The 21,166-nt window shown below is 37.7% G+C and overlaps 1 protein-coding gene across 2 annotated transcripts in view; it reads right to left on the bottom strand.

The window, feature by feature from the left end:
• The window catches only part of LOC150091231 (adenylate cyclase type 1-like), an 845,725-nt gene that overhangs the window by 240,632 nt on the left and 583,927 nt on the right, over window positions 1-21,166 (bottom strand). For both annotated transcript variants that reach the window (XM_090374793.1, XM_090374796.1), the window contains exon 10: window positions 3,593-3,737. In XM_090374793.1, the coding sequence (XP_090230919.1) occupies window positions 3,593-3,737 (145 nt within the window). The remainder of the gene's footprint in view (window positions 1-3,592; window positions 3,738-21,166) is intronic.

The following is a 21,166-nucleotide window of genomic DNA, read 5'->3' as shown; positions in this document are numbered from 1 at the left end:
CTAGTGGCCGGCCTGCGAACACCGTTTTGGAGCTGTACACTCGAAATGTAAGGAAGAGGAAGATTGGATCTCGCCATGATGTCCATCATAACCTCAAAAATCATCAGTCATACTGCATGATGGAAGAGATGGGGAAGGGTTGTTCGGAACTTAGCTCTGGAGACTTGAAGTGGTTCCACCACTTCAAGCCTCCAATAAGCAAAGTGGTGGTATTGCACCAGTTGATGAGAGTCATCTACCACCTAGTGACAAAAAGTCAAAATATCATAAACAAAACCCCATGGGCTGTCCTGGCAGCCTGTCTGCACTGCTCAGAGAGATTCATATCTGGCTGAACAATTACCACCAAGTCTTCTTCTTTCTCCACTACCATGTGTGTGGCCTTCGTGGGTTAAGTACAGTTGGTAGAATCGCCGTCCTCCCTACACTGGGTGGAAAAGGCCTGAGTTCGAGTCCAATCGACAATAAGGAATTTTTATGGCCTTTTTCACAACGTGACTGAGTTAGTTGGTCTCAGGCGAGGGTAGCATGATTTTTTCTCCCGGAAACTCAGGTTTTCGTAGAGCAAACAAAAAATCAACCACAGAACACACGCAATTTACAAAATATATACGGAGCATTAGCGATGAAGGCCATATTACCCTTAGTCGCTGATGCACTGATTTTTTTACTTTGAAGGTTTTCTCTTTCACAGCTACATATCGCATCCAGTGCTCCTTCCACCCCTGCAAGCAGAGATGGTAGTCTTCTTTTTTAAGGTCCTTCAGTGCATCGGTTACGCCGATCTGGTTATTGTCAATAGTCCTAAAATGATGTAATTTCAAGCGACTTCTTAGGAAAAAGTTACGCCGATCTGGATGTTGTTGATAGTCCCAAAATGATGTAATTTCAGTCGACATCTTAGGAAAAAGAAAAATGTCGCATAGCGACAAATCCAGAAAATACAGTAGCTGTGGGAGCACTGTAATGTTTTCGCAGATCAAACAAATTTGGTTGACAGGTTTACCTTGAGGCACGAATTTCGTACTCAAGAAATCCATGTTTCATCACCTGTTATCACTCGCTGAAGAAACTCTGGCTTAGTTTCAATAAGATCGAGAGAAAGCAGATGTTCGTACGATTTTGCTTTTGTTCTTCAGCGAGATTTTTCGGCACTATTTTCGCACAAATTTTGCGAGTGCCTGCCATAAATCTCACGGTCAACCGTCGGTCAGACACAATCAGAGCCTTTACCCTCTTCACATTCTTCTCTGTCAAGGGAGGTCTCCCTGCGCGTGGTTCATCCTGCAACGTCTTTACTTTCTTTCAAAAAAGGTCTTGTGACATCGGAAAACTTTGGCTCAGGATAAAACGGTCCCCTTATTACGCTTAAGGGATAAAGTACGCTTCCGTCGTGCGTTTGCTGTTTGATGCAAGATTTGATGGCGTAACGTTGCTTGATATTCTTCTGCTCCATTTTTCCAAAATCAGTTGACAAACACGTTATTGCTTCACGATGACTCGACACATACTGAACACAACAATTCTCGTTGAGCAGAGGGCCGGGGTTTCAACCTACGTGCTGATATTCGCTAAGCGTAGCGCAGTGCCCACGTCGCGTCACTAATTTTGTGACATACCTCGTATGCAGAATGTGTGTGTGTGTATGTGGTGACGTCACAAAGAGTCTGTTCTGAGCCACCATTCTATTATAGTTTTCAACTTTTATCTATCGTTCGTTTTACCAATTCTGATCAACACCACCTGAAACATGAAACATTGATTTGTCAGTGCCTTACTCGTAAAAATATTATTTATATTGTACATTTTAAGTACAGTAATACCCCGAAGTTACGCGATAGGCGGGTCCGACGAAAATCGCGTAAGTCGAATTCGCGTAAGTCGGGGTACAACTTTGCATATAAATACATAAATTTTGCTTAATTGGGACCAAGGACTAACAAAAACACTAGTTTAGAAGAAAAATATTAATAAAATTGCAGTTCTTTATACATATTAATACAAAATATGTATTAAAAAAACAAATGACTTACGTTAAAAAGTTATTTCGATGTCGATGGCTTCATAAAATCTAACAAATTCGTCTGACGACACAGCGCGTTCTTTTTTTTTCACGCAGAATTTCTTCGTAGCAAGCTAATAATTTTTTTATTCCTTGCTTTGTAGCTATAACGCGTTCTTCGTTGGAGTCTATGTTTTCTAAAACTTTTAAGCCCTTTACAATTGAGCCCTTTGCAATTTTCACCCTGTCAAGTTTGCAATTGTCATGTGCTTTTCGCCGTTGCTTCATTTAGGCCTGTAGCACGTGCAATATCACGATTACCGGGGAAACCCCGGTGGGCCAGTGTGATTTTGGCCATAAACCATAGTATGAGGCCACTATAAATTTTCCCCGGGTAAGAATTTTTGACCCAGTCCGCCTCTGTTTATCGATAATTGCTTTTCTTTTTCTCTCTGAATCTGCAGTCTTCACCAGGACGCTTCCTTTTCACACCTTTTAATTAAGGATTTTACTCATTTTTAGGGAATAAAGCACAATTACAAAACGAGGAGGCACGCTGGATACGCATAAACAAAGCTGCGCGCATGTAGCAACTGAATAAACAACACCATAAAGGCAGAGATACGCTATTAACACCTCACATTTCTAGGAGTTACTACCATAAAACAATAAAAATCCAGTTGCGTTTCTGCTAGTGAAATCTGTTATAAACTGGTAGTAAACTCGATCTAATTGCATTTGCGATTATACCGATAGCTGGAATTGTGTTGGTTTTTACGTTATTATGGTGAAATGTGTTTCCCCTTCACTGATATAAAAAACATAAAAGCAGCAAAGTTGAATTTTGTTCATCTTTCGCTCTCATTCTCCGCCGTCGCACCGTATATCGATAACATATGAAAAACGACCTTGAAGATAGTGGGCGGCAGCGTTGCCAAACGAAAAAATCAAGAACCGCGTAACTCCGAGTTCGCGTAAGTCGGGTAGCGTAAGTCGGGGTATTACTGTAATATTCAACAAATCTAAACTATAAAAAACTGTTAAAGTTGGTAAATCAAAATAAGCAATTTAATAATCGATTACGTTATAATTAGATTAATGTATAATTTGGCTCTTATTTAAAAATTCATCTTCTTTGCTTTTATGCTTGCAAAATAACTAATTAGTTCATTAAGGTCTATTTTGGCGGCTGTTTTGTTTCAATAGATAGTAGCGAGATCATTTAATCTTGTTTTATCTTAGAATTTCTTTTGTAGTCTTTTATTATTATTTATTATAATCTTTTGTTACCTCTTTGAACACTAGCCACCGGAAAGGTAAGAAATAACATATGATGGTTCGCTATTATTATATAATAAAAATATTATTATTTAATAAAGTTTTCTTTCTACAATATTTATAAAAAAATTATCAGGACAGCCTCGTGGGTCTTATGCTTTGTGCTAATTCTTCATGGGTCCTTATGCTTTGTGCTAATCCTTATTGTGTTAATTACGCCCGTGGTAGAATAGTATACATTTTTTTATACGTGCAATATAATTGGTAAGGGTCAGCTATACAAATAAATAAACCAAAGAAAGATAAACTTACTTGTCTTTCCTTCTGTTTATCCTTGAAGCACAAAGTCACTAAATTAACATGGTCTGATTTTTCTCGATCTACGCTTCGAGCTTCTATCGCTTGGGCAAGGTACCTGTTGACCCGGTTCGTGGGCTGATGGTAGACTGTCGAATGCCTACAAACAGAACAGGATGTATACTAAGCAATTATGGGGACCGGAAACACAACAATCATTAAATCTGCAAGCCACAGATACAGTATGAACACAAAAATCAACACAAGAAAACAGAATGATTACTCAATCCAAAGTAACTTCATTTAGTTTGGATTATGGTCCGAAGTCTAATTTGATACTGTTTCAAGAAGTTTATATTTCTGTAATGTATCGCCATGAAATCGAGTACAACTGCATAGGCTCTATGCCTTCAAAAGTTGTTTTAGACTGCACATTTTGTGTAGTGTGGAATTAAAAAAAAAAAACTATGAATTAAAGAGAAATATGAATAACGGAAATTAACTAAGTGAATTGTTATCAGAGTGAAGCTTATTGTGCTATACATAGTTTACAACAGGAAATTTTGAACTCACACAACACAATATTATTGGCGGAAACACATTATTATCACTTCATGAGACTTCACTCGTATACATGTCTAACGTCAAATGTGGGGGAGCTATATTTACCAACAGTTTATTGCTCGGAGAGCACTGTTGTGATTGGCTGTATTCACAAGATAACACGTCGGGCTTCAAGGCCGAATGACATTGTCAGGAACTCAGATTTTTTGTTCGAACAGAAATTTCGTTAGGCGTGACCGCGTGACAAGAGGAAAATGGAGGAAATGCATGCTGATAGAAAATTAAATCAGAAGTAAATAATCTGTTTTGAGCACACAAATAAGAATATCCGAAAACAAATAACAACAACATCAAGGACGTTGCTTCTGTGCCTATTCCGAAGCAGCCTCCACTTCGACTCGGCATACTCACGGCAAATGTCCAGTCACAGGGACGCTCAAAAATGGCCAAAGGAGGAAAATAGACCAACAGAATTACAATTAACAAATTGAAAGGGCGAACAAGTCAATCGTTTCAATTTGCACAACTCTTTACAAGTTCAATTTTTAGGGTTGAGAAGAAGTTTTTCGTTGTAATTAAATTTCATTAAAAATTTTTGTTTTTATTTTAACAGAATAAATTCTTATTAAAAATTAAACTTGCAGTATTTCAACTTTCCTTAAACATACAACAAATTTTTCCTTAGTACTGATTGAATTTTGAAATTGCGTATTTTGCCCTTGAATGCCATCCTTAATTGGATTATATTGTATAGGAAATTAAATTCTTCTTTATTCATCTGTAAGTACATATTGAAACGATTTTCATCTTTTCTAAGTTCTGAAGTCCTGTAGTAAACGATGGAATTCACCTTTTTCTGTTCTCTTCCAGTTTATGTTGTGTATCCATTGCTTATTCTCTTTTGTTTTCTCGGCTATAGGAAAAGCGCATGAATTTTCTAAATCTTCTTCAAAATCTGAAGAGGAGGATGAACTGTGGCAATTCATTTCGCTTCAGCTTTCCTCAAAGAGAATGACACATATACAACGTTACAGGTTGCCAGACATACCCCTTTTGGAATTATAATAAAATTTCCAAGATACCCCTTTTTGAACGTTTGAAATGGAGAATTTGAAAAAAAAGCAGAAATCATAAAACAACCTGTTGAGATGATTATTTAGGAAGAAAGAATTAACTGACGATAAAGTTGTTGAAATGCACCCTTAAAGACTCAAAAAACAACATTCTATCCTTTTTACAAAGGGGGATACAGAATATTTATATTATACTTACTTTGTAACCTTTTACATTCCACTTGACTTCTTTTTTATTTCGTTTTAATGGTTTAAGGCTCAGGCAACAAACTTTTTTTTTAATTTAAAATATCAATATCAGTACAGCAAATCGATATTGATATTGGAAATTTTAAATTAAAAAAAAAGTTTGCTGCCCGAGCCATTTGCTGTATGAAGAATATGTTCTGTTGAAATCATTCCATAAAAACATTGCGACAAAAGATCTCAAAACACCACAGATGTTTGGATAAAAATTTTAAATGTGTACGAAGTACGTATACATAAGAAGAAAAAAAAAAAAAAATTGTTTTTGCATTGCCTCACTCAAATGCAATAAGTGAGGGAGTATTTATCTCAATGTTTAACGCGTGGAAAAAGGATAGAAATAAGAATGTTGAAGGAGAACTGTTGCCGAAATCAAATCACAATATGTCATGCAAAGAATTTACGCAAATGCATTAAAAAATGAAAAACTGTTAAGGAAAATTCATTAAAATGAAAAGTATTGCTAGGTAAATATTTTCTTTTCAATAAAATAAATCAGGTGTATTGAATATGTATTATAAACAATTATGTAAAACATTTGATGTTAATATTTATAAAAGTTTCCTTTAGTATTTATAACTGTTGCAATAAAATTTTCCGAATTAAACGAAATAAATATTGCGACAAAAGATCTGAAAAAACCACAGATATTTGGATAAAAATTTTAAATGCTTACGAAGTACGTATATTCATTTTAAATACAGCAAATCGATATTGATATTGGGAATTTTAAATTTAAAAAAAAAGTTTGTTGCCTGAGCCTTAAACCATTACAACGAAATAAGAAAGAAGTCAAGTGGAATGTAAAAGGCTACAAAGTAAGCATAATATAAATATTCTCGCTATGCTTCGGTTTGTTTTTATTAAAATTTGACTTATTTTGCATTCCACGAACTTGTAAAAATCAACAAAATATAGAAATAAAAAAATGGTTGTTATTAAAATTGTTCGGTTTTCTTTTAAAGAAAAAAAAAAAATGGTGGATGTCCAAACCTGCAACTCGGCCATGAATCGCCACTTTTTTCAAGGAAGAGTGAAATTTTCTTTCTGCATAAACGTTGCTAAGGCGGAAACATACTATTATCACGTCACGTGACCCTCGTCATGTCACTGCTTAGTGTAAACTGCGAAGTCGGTCGGAGAAGAAGCGTCGTCACTGTAACGTAGGGTGACCAGATTAAAAATTTTATCTCGCGGTACTTATGCTTATGTTTGGGGCATTCATTCCTCGTTTAGGGGTGCTCGCATTATATCTTAACCAAATGAAAATGGTATACAATTATAAATCATTTTGTATACTCGGTACTATGATATAAAATTGTGATATTATTAAAAAAGGAATATTATTTACTCCTACACTGTACAACACACCGACATGGAGCACGCAATAATACGTATTGCGATCTCTCCCGTTGTTGGTGTTTGCATTTGGATCGTGGGATTTTTATTAAAAATCCAATCCAACGATTGGATTTTTAATAAGCCTCCCTGCATTCTAAAATATTTTTCAAGTACTCTCATAAAGGCATTGATTGTGGCATCGTTGAAAGCAGCTTAATTGTCTAAAATGATTACACCAATTTGTCTTTTGGCGTTCAGAGTCATGTGGATCCGAAATAGGGTGTCCAATTAATATGTCACAGTCGATCTCTTTGGAATCACAGTGTGTAAATATGGAAATATGGCAAGAATTGGCAGCAGTCTTCTAGAACAGTTTTAATAAATTGCGGTTTATGGAGATGGGATGAAAGTCTTTCTTGTGTTTTGGATGTTTGACTTTAGGCACGGGTTTTACGATATAATATTTCCATATTTTAGGGATAACTCCTGTGTGAAGGGTTTGTTTAATTGGACTGCTTACTTTCATGATGACGGGAGGGGGTACATATCACGGCCAGTGGTGGATTTATTTGGGTCACTGTTTAACGCCTGAATTCCTTTTTCTTTGGTTATTGTGATTTCTGCTAGGATAGGTTTAGTATCAAGATTGGATCCGGATGGAGTCATGCTGTTTGTACAATTTACCAGCCAGCTGGTATTATCTATCGCGGGTGAGTTAAACTTTTATTTAGAATCTGTAGAGATTACAAAGTTACTGTTCGCCCATTCCCTAAATATAGTTTCGTCCATGGTGAAGTTGGTATTTTTGTTGCTACTGATTCTTTTAGACCGTCTAAGGTTTTTAGAAAAAGCGAAGTTGTATTCTTGGCATTTCTACTAAAAGAAACAGAGCCGTTCTTGTTGTAAAGCTGTAGCCTTCAGAGGTTCTTGTTTTTATTATTTTCTGTAAACCTTTTGTTTTCTTACAAATACTTGATGTTTTGGTTACATCACCAGTTAGACTGATGTGTGATCCGAATCTTCTTTACACGCATTGACACAAGCTGTTTGAAATAATTCATCAGTCAAGATGGAAGCCGCTTCAGGCCCTGACTTTTCAAACAGGCAGATCCATTTGTACGTAATGAGACGATGGAGAATTATTTCTTGGTTTACGAACTTGATGGAAAAGATTGACAGTTCGATTGTTTTATAATTAATTTCCACCGTTCTGTGAGGAAAATATTTCTGTACGAAGTTCAGAAAAATGGTAATTTTCTTCACATAGTTCTGCAAACCCACTATGCCTGCCATTTGCTGTTATATTCTGTGTATATTTTCCAATAGCATTAGCATTACCATAGGCATATGATGCAAGAAAGCAAGCTTATGCAGCATCAGCCAAAAAAAAAAAAAAAAAAAACACTACTCCCATTTCACCCCTCCATTCGTTCGAAATACCTGTCCAGCTGAGCCTTAAATTTATTTAGGATATCAACTTCAACAACAAGGGATGGAAGTCTGTTGAACCAACCAACTACCCGCGGGTAAAGGTAAATTTTCGCACATCAATCCTACATCTGTCTTTCCTAAATTTGAATTTATGCCCTCTCAGGTGATTATTCTGAGCAAGAGGAAGAATCCATTCAGCACTCAGCATGCTCAAACCATTCAAATCTTTATACACCTCTATCAGATCACCTCGCCAGTGCCTAGTCTCCAGACACTGTAATTTGCAAAACTTAAGCCTTTCTTCGTAAGAGCAATCTTGATGCCCTTCTCTGTACTCGTTTCAGCAGCTCTAAATCCTTCTTGAAATGAGACCTGCAGACCTGTATACGGTACTCAAGGTGTGGCTTGACCATTGCCTTATACAAGGGAATAATCACCTTATCTCTGCTAGAAAAATTCCTGTATATCATTGACAAGACACCATTGAGCAGCCCGTCTGCACTTCTCAGAAAACTTCATATCTGCCTGCAAAATTACCCCCAGGTCCTTTTCATTCTGTATCACTGTCAGTGTAGTACCACAGAGTTGATAAGTTACTCTGGGGTTACTATTTCCCATAAGTAGTACTTTATATTTGTCAATATTAAACTTCATTTGCCACATCTCAGCCCATCTGCTCAACCTTGCCAGATCCTGTTGCAGCACCATACTGTCAGTAGTGTCCTTATAAACCCTGCCAACCTTTGTATCGAATGCAAACTTGGACATTAAGCTTGATATGCCATCATCAATATCATTTATAAATACAGAAAACAACAATGGACCCAACACTGAACCCTGAGGGACTCCACTAATAACATTAGTCCACGATGAGCAGTATCCATTGATTACCACTCTGTCTTCTTCCCCTGAACCATCCCTTTATCCATAGCAGCAATTTGCATCCAATGCCACACTGCTCCAATTTTTGCAGCAGTCTTCCATGTGCAACAGTATCAAAAGCCTTTCTGAAATCCAAATATATAATATCAAAGTTATTCCCAGCATCCAGTTCTTTTGTGACTGCATCATAGTATCCAATCAAATTGGTCAGGCAAGACTTTCCCTTAACAAAACCATGCTGTGTCCGAGCTATAACTGAACTCTTGTCTAGATGATTCTGCAGTGCTTTTTTGACCAGTGCCTTCATTAATTTTTCTGGAACAGAAGTTAAACTCACAGGTCTATAATTACTTGTGTCAGCCTTTGATCCTCCCTTGTGAATTGGGGTCACATTTGCACAACTCCAGTCTATGGGTACCTCCCCTGAGTCCAAAGAAGCTCTCATAATTATAGCTAAGGGTTTGCTTACTTTCCTTGCTGTCTCCTTTAATATAACTGGATAGATCCCATCCACCCCGGGTGCCTTTTTTATGTTTATCATCAGCAATTTTGCCTCCACTTTCCTCTCAATTATTACAAAATCATCTAGCTCACTGCCAGAGTTTACTTCACCTGTGGCATTCCCCTTCCTGAATGACTCCTCAAGTGTGAATATAGATGCAAAATACTCGTTTAGTTTGTTAGCCACCTGAGCAGGATCATGAACAGTTGAACCATCAATATCCAGTGGACCAATCTGATTCATCCCTTTCCTTCTAGAGTTTACATAGGTTAAGAACTCTTTTCTGTTTTTCTTTATATCCTTAGCCAAGGATTTCTCATAATCTGCCTTTGCCTGCCTAATCTCCTCTGTGACTTTGTTACAGACCAGCTTATATCTATCATAGGTTTCCATGTCACCCATTAATTTATATGTATCCCATGCATTTTTCTTCTATGCCATATGTCACATTAGTTCATCTGACATCCATTGTCATCCTAAACTTTGAACAATATTTCTTAGTTGGTATGTAAAGTCTAGTATCTTCCAAGATAAATTATTTGAATGCTTCCCATTTTGAATTTTCTTCCCATTTTGAATTTGGGCCATCTGATGATGTTGGTAACATCATCAGATGGCCCACTGTATAGAATTTAAATGCTGTCTCAGACCATCGTAGTCGCCTTTACGAAAGCAAAATCTCTTCCTTTTACCCCTGATGGTAGTTACCTCTTTGAGTAAATCCCACTTCAGCACACTGTGATCACTGCCATCGAGAGGTTCCTTTATCTGCAGATTCTTAATACATGAAGTATCACTACTGATAATCAGATTAAGAGTATTACTCCCTCTAGTTGCCTCCCGAACATGCTGATGTAGAAAACAATCATCCAATAAATCTACAAAAGCCTTGCTAGTGTCTGAGTGACCAACCCACAAATTGCAGTCAATCTCTGGGAAATTAAAATCTCCTATTATAAGACTCTCTGATTTACTGGCCCACTCTATTTCCCTGTACAGTTTCTTATTATACTCATCAGCGTCATTACGCCTATGGCACACTCCTAGTCTCAATTTTGATCTCCCAATGCTTATGTCACACCAAACTGAATCGACAATGCACTGTCCAGCGATGTCGACTGGCTTCGCTTCCTTGGATTTTATGTGTTTCTTAACTAATAGCATAACCCTTCTTCCCTTCCTATCCTGTCTATCCTTTATGTACACATTGTACAAATTCCAGTTCTCCATTCCTTATATCTGTGTGAAACCACGTCTCTGATATCCCAACAATATCTGCCTTTGATGTTTTGAGCAATATCTCAAATTCATCAAATTTATTTACCAAACTCCTAGCATTGGTGTACACGCATGTATACATGAACCTGTTCCTATTCTTAGCTACCCTTACACAACCCATGTGTTTACTTGTACCGCAATGACTCCTAGCAGTCTCTGAAATACCTTGCATCTTGTTTTCCAGGCTGCTGCTCATTCCGATAGAAGCAGTTCAAGAATCACTTTCACCTCTGCCAGTGGCTACTGTTAATCTATTAGTCCTCTAGATTAATAGATTAACAGTCCCCCACAACTAGCAGTTTTCCGACCCACCTAACACTGCCTCGATAGCATCAGAAAATATGATTGCACCCTTTCTATTTAAGTGTATCCCATCCCTGTAGAAGCAGTCTCTCCTGTTAACAAGTACAGACCAGGCTGAAGAAAATTCTACCCCTTGAGCCTTGCACAATCTTTCCAGGGCCGAATTGATTGACAAGGCTCTCATCATATACTCCATCCTATCGTGTTTGGGCAGAATTGCAGACACTTTAAAATTCAACCCTAATTCACGGCTTTTTTTCAACAGTGACCTGTACTTGTTAAGTAATTCCGCCGGTCTCCTACTCTTAATATCATTAGTGCCAACGTGTACAACAATATGACCTCAACCTGTCCTTCAAGCTCTCATATAGGCCCATAACAACGCTGAGTTGTCGCCTGATTTGCTTACACTCCTTACATCACGCCCACACAAAGACTTCCCCCATGGCAACATCATGTCCCGTACCCGATTCCTCCACAAACATCAAGCAAGCAATGCATTTAAAAAGGCTGTGATTCAGAGGACAACTGGCCCCCTCAGTTCTCCCCTGAGCCACTGCACCCATTAGCTTGGGCCTTTTGCTTTGCTGCTCTGGTCTGAGTCATGATTTCGATTTAATTTTTTCAATAAAATTTCAATTTCAGTACAAAATTATAACCCTAAACTTGTATCCCAACACAGTTATAATACTATGTATATTTTTCAGTATCGAGTATTATCTAGGAGTGCTCCGTTTATATAACTTCCGTATTATGTATTAATTAATTATGTTACATTTGTAAAATCTAAGTCGTTATATGTCTTTAGTTAAAAAGTACAATTTAACTGACAATGACGTTTAACAAGAATAATAGATTTTACTGATTAATTGACAATATTATATAACCCCAGGGGCTCACATCTGGTGAGTATGGGCTTGGCACACCCAGGGTCCTGAGCTGGATATCATCATTCTTCTCTTTCTTGGTGATTTCCTTCTCTCTCTCTCTCTCTCACAGGGTAATTCGGGAAATTTTATTTATTTATTTTTTTTTTTTTTTTTGGCTGGTGCAGCATAAGCCTCAGGCTTCCTTGCACCATATAGCTAATAGTAATAATAATAATAATAATATATTATACTCTACTAAGCTAACGCTATCTAGTTCCGGATATAACGTTGTATCGTATAACAATGGCGGCAAGTTACGAACGGTAAATCTACGGACACTTAAGTATTAATTAACTTCCAAAATCGAGCTGTGTCAATTCAGAATAAACCAAGGATCTTGACTAGGTCTATAAACTACTTATAAAAAATAATTTAAACTAACAATTGGTCAATAAAGCGGCTAAATATGGATAAAAAACTGCCGTTCAGTGGAGCTGCAAACTTGTAATACGTGGATTGGATACCCTTACCGATACTAAGTAATAACCTTCAAAATCGCTATATAAGTTAAACTTTAAACTAAGTATCGAACTAGGAATATAAAGCTACCCTAGAAAATAAGTTAATATGCCAATTTAAGCTAATAAAACAGAAAAAACTATTTCCAGGAGCAGTAAAAACTTCGCCTGCTCAAGGCTACTCTCGTTCCCAATAATACTATAAGATACAGCTGATTGTCTTCATGTTGCGGATTTCTCGTTGGGAATGTAATTTCAAAACAGCGGAAAAAAGCAAGTGTTGATTTAACTGACGATAGTATAAAACAGTAGATACTTTCATATCAGTACACGACATTTCACTAAGTGCCCAGGTAAAGCTACTTGTCTTTCACATAAATGGAATGCATTTTTTAAAATTTAATTTTCGGTGGAAGCCTTAGCTTCCAAATTACTTAAAAAGCATAAGCACTTCAGTTGAGTGACTTCTCACGTAATTCGTTCGCTTTGCTATTTAAATAGCATTTTCTGATTAACAGCAATCGAATTTGGTACAAAAAGAATTCCATTATTTAATTAAAAATGCTTTTACAGCAAACCAGCGTATATTAGATTGGCATAAAAAAAAAAAACCCGCTACTAAATAAATCAAACTTGTTACATCTAGATCTCTAAAAAAAGTTAATAGAGATTTATTTGGTATGAGAGCCTTCTGTCTAAAAATTTTTGCAGTCACCGGCCAAATATAAAACAGATCCAGTGGAAGCTCTCGCAAATTAAACTTTGGAGACATAATGAACAAGAATGATGACTTTGGATGAACAAGAGTGATGGCAGGGAGTGTAGCTTATTGCAGATGCTCCTAAGGTTTTGAGCAAATATTGAGCAGAGCATGTCAGATCTAATGTCTTCCGATCCCTTTAGTCGTTAGCGCTGATGTCTGGGGAAGAGACTCGGCAATTTTCCCGAAATTTACTGACCCTTGAGCCTAGTGGCCACAGATGAGGGTTACGTATTGTAGCTAGATCAAAGGGTGAACATGTGACATCGAAAGATGCATATTAAGGGTGTCTTATACGCATTTGGCGGACACTGGTGTGCACTCCAGTGTCGCTTAGAATCAAATTCCAAACATCTTATGGGGATGTATCAGGATCCAGCCTTGTTACAAAAACATGCGCTAATCTGGGGGCAGCTTTTACTTCCGTAGAGCCTCTACTTCCATGGATGAAACCGTCACGCGCGATTGTACCTTCTACTCTGTTATCAGCGCAGGAAGTGGACATAACTTCAACGGTAGGCATCAAGAAGCAAGTGGCATCGTCAGGAACAACTTCATGATGTGGTGATGGAAGAGACTGCATGCATCCAGTCAGTGGAGGGAAATTCACCATCTCATAATTGGGAGCTGTCTGTAGTAAACGATTCTGATTGGTGAGCTGGGGGTGGCTGATTTGTTGGAGATCGAGGAGCAGCTGGCCGGGAGGACCTAAGATGTGAAGGAAGTGCCGCGACATGAGCCCAGGGGCCAGCGAGGGGCTCCTTCTGAGGCATATGGGAAGAGCGAAGCTGATCAGACGGAGCTGTGCTGCCATCAATTGTTTTGGTCTGGCAAGAATTGTAAACCAAAGGTCGTCGTGTCGGAAGAGCATCCGGATGTTCACCTGAAGCAGAAGACTGTTTGGTCCGGGAAACGGGAGTAAATGGAGAGGACTTTGGAGGGATGGCCATTATTGACTGATTGTGGGGTCCACTGAATCGATTGGGTCTCCAATTATGTGGGGCCTGTCACAGTTTCTCTTGGAACGAGAATTTTTATTCCCTTGGCGTGGCTGTGGCGAATTGTGATTATTATTAACAGGGTAGATATAGTCTACTGCTTCCTGCAACTGTGTATCTGCCGAGTCCATCATCGCTTTATCAGTCTGGCATCGCTTCTCTAATGACTTTAAGAATTTACAATATTCTGTTTCATTAAGGAGTGATTCTAGGGCGCTTTCATTTACACGGGAAGCCTTGTTGGTTTGTTTGTTTGTTGTTTGGTTTTTAGGAGCATTAGCAACTAAGGCCATATTGCTCCGGGATATGCGGTGGTCATTCCCTGACCTTTCCGCATCCTCCATATTTGGTGGTGACGGGCTCGAACCCCGGTCTAATCAAGAAGCGTGTGCTACGCACTGCTGCTCCTTCCCACCTGGCTACGGAGGCGCCAGCCTTGTTGGATTATCGTAAATGTTCTTGACAGAAGCATTGGGCACTTTACCCGGCCCGGTGGTTTCGGTCTGAGTCGCTACATTTAATTTCTTGACTGGACTGAGGCTATGACAGCTGACAAGATGCCTGCCATGAGATTCCTGCAGAGTGCTCACAATTCCACGGGGGACTTCATAGAGTTTGCCAGCAGTTTGCTCAAATGATGTAGTTTATTTCCTTTTAATTTCCTCGTGCACTGCCTGTATCAGTTGCATAAATTCCTTCTCTTTCTTGTAGACATGTTTTTTTTTTATTAATACGAGTTCTTTGTGCATCGTCACCATGTGTGTTAGTTCGGATGCGCTCGATTTTTGGTGGCATTTCAATCTTTACACTTTATGTAGATTCTTTCTATTTAAAGACGTAAGAAACAGCGAGAGATTTCTGTAGAAAGTATATAGGTCTATGTTGTTGTCTGGGCGCGCCAGACAGCAACACAAATCAGTGTTGTATAGTTTGTAATTGTAAATGCTAACTAATATGCCAGTAAAAATATTAACAGTAAATACTGTAATTTAACTTGTATTTACATATTCTCCGAGAGTCGGTATGCTCATTTTCTCCTTCAGCTTCTGTTACAGTTGGTAATTCGATGTTAGATTTTTCAGTTCGTGTAGTTCCAGAATCAGCAATGAAACTGAATCTATCAGAATACTACAGCGTGTGTGTGTGTGTGTGTTTTTTTTTTTTTTTTTGGTAGTTGTTGGCGCATAGGCTTCTGTGGACATAATGCACCTCGCAAGGTTTTTGCAGTACTTTGATCCAAGCCCCGAGGCGGGAATCGAACCCGCGACCTTTGGTTTGCCAGGCAGGCACTTTACCCACCCGGCTAGCCCGGTCGGGTGTGTGTGTGTGTGCGTGCGTGTGTGTCAAAAATTATCAAAATGAAGACACCGAATGAACTTTCCTAATTTATATATATTTATCCAGGCTTTCATTCGCATTAATAATCATATAAACCTGCAGATAATATTAATATGTCATTTTTATATAATTTTTATCTCTTAGCTCACTGTTCTGTATTACATTGTTTCCCAACTCAGTTTAATTAACCATTGTCAATGCACTTTGTCATTTAAACAGTTAATGCACGTGGAAAAGTGTCAAATGTTGTAACACTAGTAAATAAATCAAATTGCTACATTTTAAACAAGTAAAGTTTAGTTAAATTTGTTAAATGTTTCATAAGAAAGATTAATTTTTTATACAAGGATAGTTTTATTCTTTAGAAAAGTTGTTCCGTACAAAAGTATGGAAAGTTAATCGTTGTTCGAAATCACATGTATTTGCAGAGTCAATAATACAAAATTCGTTATGCCATTAACTGAATGATAACACTTATTGGTTAAAAGGGATCAGGCGCGGCTTCATACAGGGTGGTTATCCTTAAAACAAATAGAAAATTTCTTTTTACCGGAAATATAAGGTTGTGTATAGAGAAATATAAAATATAAAGGAAGTGGGAGGGACAGCATTTAACACCATTCCTTTTGCAGTCCATTGCCTTTTTTTTTTTTTTTGCTCTCATTGAAAACTGCACCGAATAGTATATATTTTGTTATTTGTTACAAATTCTTTATTGGTATTGGAGTACTGTATCTTCGCTTTTTGAATTAAATCGGTGTAGGCATCATCATATAAATGTTTATGTGAGCAACGTTTACATTTATAATTCCATAAACTGTGTGTAAAGCATCAAAACAATTATGGGGAATATTGCGTCCGTAAATTGCGTGTATTCTGTGGTTAATCTGCCTGTTTGCTGGTCGAAAAATTCGAGCTTACGCAATAAAAAAAAAAAAAAAAAAGAAAAACACCAGAGACCGACAACTTTTTTCACGTTGTGAAAAAAAGTCCATAAAAATTCCATGCATTGATTGGGGGAACGCTCTATTCGTTTACGTACTATCTGCGAGGGCCCATAAACATGCATGAAGGTGATGATTTAGAAAAACGTCCCAAAAATCGAAGGCACTCATAATGGTAATTCGCTAGAAAAGTACAAGTAAATGATTCATGTAGCGATTCTTATCCAAACAGGTTAATTTGCGTTTCAGAGTGTCGGTATCAAGATTATCAGAATTGGTATCCCATCCAAGACGGGACGGGATACTGATTCTGATAATCTTGATACTCTTGTATCAAAATTCTTCGCCACAGACGCGAAATTTCCTAAGTAGTACAGTAAAACACAGTATTTATTATTATTCACCGAATTTCTCTTGCAATAGGACACGGATCGACCATTACCAGGGCATCAACATTTATCCAGCCTGAGAATTATTGACCAAATGCATATGGTCACCATGATCGCGATTCGAATCACGCTCGTGCAAGCTATATGGATATCTCAAGCCACTTCTTATATGTTGAAGAACGTGCTTGGCCAACAAACACCGAATCATCATCAGGACATATTCTGTTGTGCATATTCAGGACATATTCTGTTGTGCATATTCAGGACATATTCTGTTCTGATGAAACACACCTCGCAACCTGTAAATCAAAAGCTTGCTGATCTGCTTTCAAGTATACATGAAGTTCGGGGAATAATATAACCACCACAGCATAGGTGTTACTGTTTCTCACCTGTTATTTAAGATCGTCTGCAATATAATAGAAAGTTAATTGGCTCGTGAAAGAATCATCTTCCTTCAGAAATCAGTGGAATTTATATCAGAGTTTTTTTTTTTTTTTTTTTGCTTGTCACTCACCATTGTAACACTTTATTTAGTATGGTAGGACAAATAAAGATTATTTATTTATAAAAAAAGGAGCAAACCACCCATTGGTCTCTTTCCACACACACACACACACACACACACACACACACACACACACACACACACACACACACACACACACGGTTCCTAGGTAAAGTATAAATTTGCCCCTCCTCCCTAGACAAACAAAAATAAAAACACCCTATAATACGAAATTTTTAGAAATCTTCAAGTACCGTGTTAATGGACTAGAAAGGAATAGCGAAAGCTTAAAAAGCGGTACTCACCTTGAAATTAATCTGCGATGGTTTACTTAGGAAGCGTGGTTAATGTTTAAGTTGAATTGTTGAATTGAAAATTAAAAGGGAGGGAAGTAGATAAAAGTTGACTGAGTTAAATAGGCGCAAGGAAATAGAAGTGTACACATCCAATCCTTGGTTGTCATCGAAATAAAGAGAAGAAGGAATGATTAAAAACTATGTAAGTGAATCCGATGAAGCCAATAGTCTTTACGAGGACTTTCGTTAGTTAGAGAACGTCTTCAGTTGGCAATGTGTGGGGAGAGAACGCGCGTGATATTTTAAGAATAAAAAATTATACTCTCGTGATGCCTTTTTTGACATGTGGGAACTTTAATCTCGAGAGGTTCCAAATTGGGGAAAGATTGAAGGGGAGTTTAGAATTTAGAATTTTGAGGTTAGAGTGGTGCTTGTACCATTCAATAACTAGGGCTTCATATTGGAGTATTCTGTAACTGGATTTTAGTTTAATGATTGAAATGGCAGAGTCGATGAGCGGGTTGTGGTTGTGAGTCTGGGCATGAGTTGTAAGTTCTGTGACAGATTGGTTGGACATGAGACTATGAAAATGGTAGTATGCACGGGTATTGGATGTTTTTGATGAGCCAAATTTAGTAGTGGTACTTCCGATATAACATGTGTTGCAGTTTGGTTGACAATTGATGAGGTATATAATATTATTAAGGTCGTTTGTAGGATATTTGTATGAGTCTTTATAGGTGCTGAAGAAGGATCCTAATTTGTTGTAGGTGGAAAAAACAAGGGAGATATCAGTGTACACTGATACACTGATATCTCCCTTGTTTTTTCCACCTACAACAAATTAGGATCCTTCTTCAGCACCTATAAAGACTCATACAAATATCCTACAAACGACCTTAATAATATTATATACCTCATCAATTGTCAACCAAACTGCAACACATGTTATATCGGAAGTACCACTACTAAATTTGGCTCATCAAAAACATCCAATACCCGTGCATACTACCATTTTCATAGTCTCATGTCCAACCAATCTGTCACAGAACTTACAACTCATGCCCAGACTCACAACCACAACCCGCTCATCGACTCTGCCATTTCAATCATTAAACTAAAATCCAGTTACAGAATACTCCAATATGAAGCCCTAGTTATTGAATGGTACAAGCACCACTCTAACCTCAAAATTCTAAATTCTAAACTCCCCTTCAATCTTTCCCCAATTTGGAACCTCTCGAGATTAAAGTTCCCACATGTCAAAAAAGGCATCACGAGAGTATAATTTTTTATTCTTAAAATATCACGCGCGTTCTCTCCCCACACATTGCCAACTGAAGACGTTCTCTAACTAACGAAAGTCCTCGTAAAGACTATTGGCTTCATCGGATTCACTTACATAGTTTTTAATCATTCCTTCTTCTCTTTATTTCGATGACAACCAAGGATTGGATGTGTACACTTCTATTTCCTTGCGCCTATTTAACTCAGTCAACTTTTATCTACTTCCCTCCCTTTTAATTTTCAATTCAACAATTCAACTTAAACATTAACCACGCTTCCTAAGTAAACCATCGCAGATTAATTTCAAGGTGAGTACCGCTTTTTAAGCTTTCGCTATTCCTTTCTAAACACCCTATAATTTAATACCTGTGTGAAATTTATTTATATACCGTAAACAAAAGCGAAATCGATAGCAAAAGACTAAAATCATCATATGTACAAAGTGCGGCCAAAAAGAAACGAAACATTTTTTTAAAAATCATTTATTATTTTAAATACAACAATTTCAATGTTTATCCCTTTCTAAGTATTCTCCAGCCGCACCTATACTGTGCTTCATTCGCGATTCCAGGATCTAAAACAGCGGCGAAAGTCCTTGGAAGATACCGCCTTTAATTGCTGCGTTGTGTTCTTAATGTCTGCTAAGTCCTCAAATCGTTTTCGGGAATAGAAAAAAGTCGTACGGAGCCAGATATCGTGGATCTTGTTTTTCGTTAAAAACTCTCTTACGACAGGGTTAAAATAAGGGCATTTCGCGCACACCTTTTCCATGCCCAACCGCTCTGACAAAATTGTTCTTACCTTTCCTTGTTAACGTGTGACTGTTCTGCGATTAGTCGAATGCTCATCCAACGGTCTTGGCGCACGATCTCTCGATTTTTTAAAACATTCTCGTCTGTCGTTGAAGTTGGCGGTCTTCCTTTCTTCTTGTCGTCGTGGTCATCTTTCTATCTCTCTCTCTCTGAAACGTTTGTGCCATTCGTACACACGTGGGCTGACTCAGGGTTTCATCACTGTACATTTTCCGTAACATCTCCAACGTTTCTGCACCATTTTTCCAAGTCTCACTAAAAATTCTTTGCTCAAAATTACGATAACTGATTTTTCCGCCGAAGGGCACAGTTAATCAAAACTTAACCGATTGCAACGAAACAAAAAACTGATTTGTACAGGAAAAAAACAAGCTACAGCACAAGATGAATATTGTTGACATCACAATAGTAAGGTGTTGATATGCGACGATTCTCGTTTCATTTTAGCTGTACCTTGTACAATCTAAAAATTATTTTTCAAAATACAGTACTGCTACTTATTTTATATAGTGACTTCTTAATTTACGCGTGTTTAAAGTACGCGAATTTAAAATAACGCGCGGCAACCATAATTACGGAACGCGTCACGAGAGGGGGAGTACATACCCAAACAGATATTCAACCTTGATGAAACAGGTTTATATTAAAAAAAAAAAAAAAGCCTGATCGCATTTCTATCTCTATTTCTGAAAACGGCGCCTCGCTCGGCAAAATATTGACGAACACTTCTGTTTGTTGTTAATATGGAAGGTCATAAATTGAAACCTGAGTGTATTTACCACTATCAAAACTCTCGTTCCCCTAGAGGGTACGACAGGTCATACATGCCTGTGTACTGGTACTCAAACCCTAAAGGGTGGATGACTGCTGTTATTTTCAGAAGTTATCTTGGATCTCAATTACGAACAGAATTGGAAGTGTATTGCAAGGCAGAAGGAATTCCGTTCAACATCTTACTTTTTCTTGATAATGCCACAAGCCATCCACTCAGTATTGTTGATGTCTGTTCCAATAGCAAGATGGTTTTTTTCCCGAAAAATAAACCTCAGTACTCCAGTCTATGGACCAACATATGATTAAATCTTTTAAGGCTCAGTATTTAAAGCGCATTCTGGCTAATCTAATTGACAAGACCGACCAGGTAGATAAGTGTGCAGCAATACTGGCTAGCCTTCAGTATAAAAGATGCTTTAAAATTCATTGATGCTGCATGGCGTGAAGTTCTACAACTGTATTCAAAGTTTGTGGAA

Source organism: Mastigoproctus giganteus, chromosome 1, assembly GCF_048544385.1.
Source record: "Mastigoproctus giganteus isolate SK-2022 chromosome 1, ASM4854438v1, whole genome shotgun sequence".
Taxonomy (NCBI): Eukaryota; Metazoa; Arthropoda; class Arachnida; order Uropygi; family Thelyphonidae; genus Mastigoproctus; species Mastigoproctus giganteus.
This window is presented reverse-complemented; position numbering and strand designations above follow the sequence as displayed.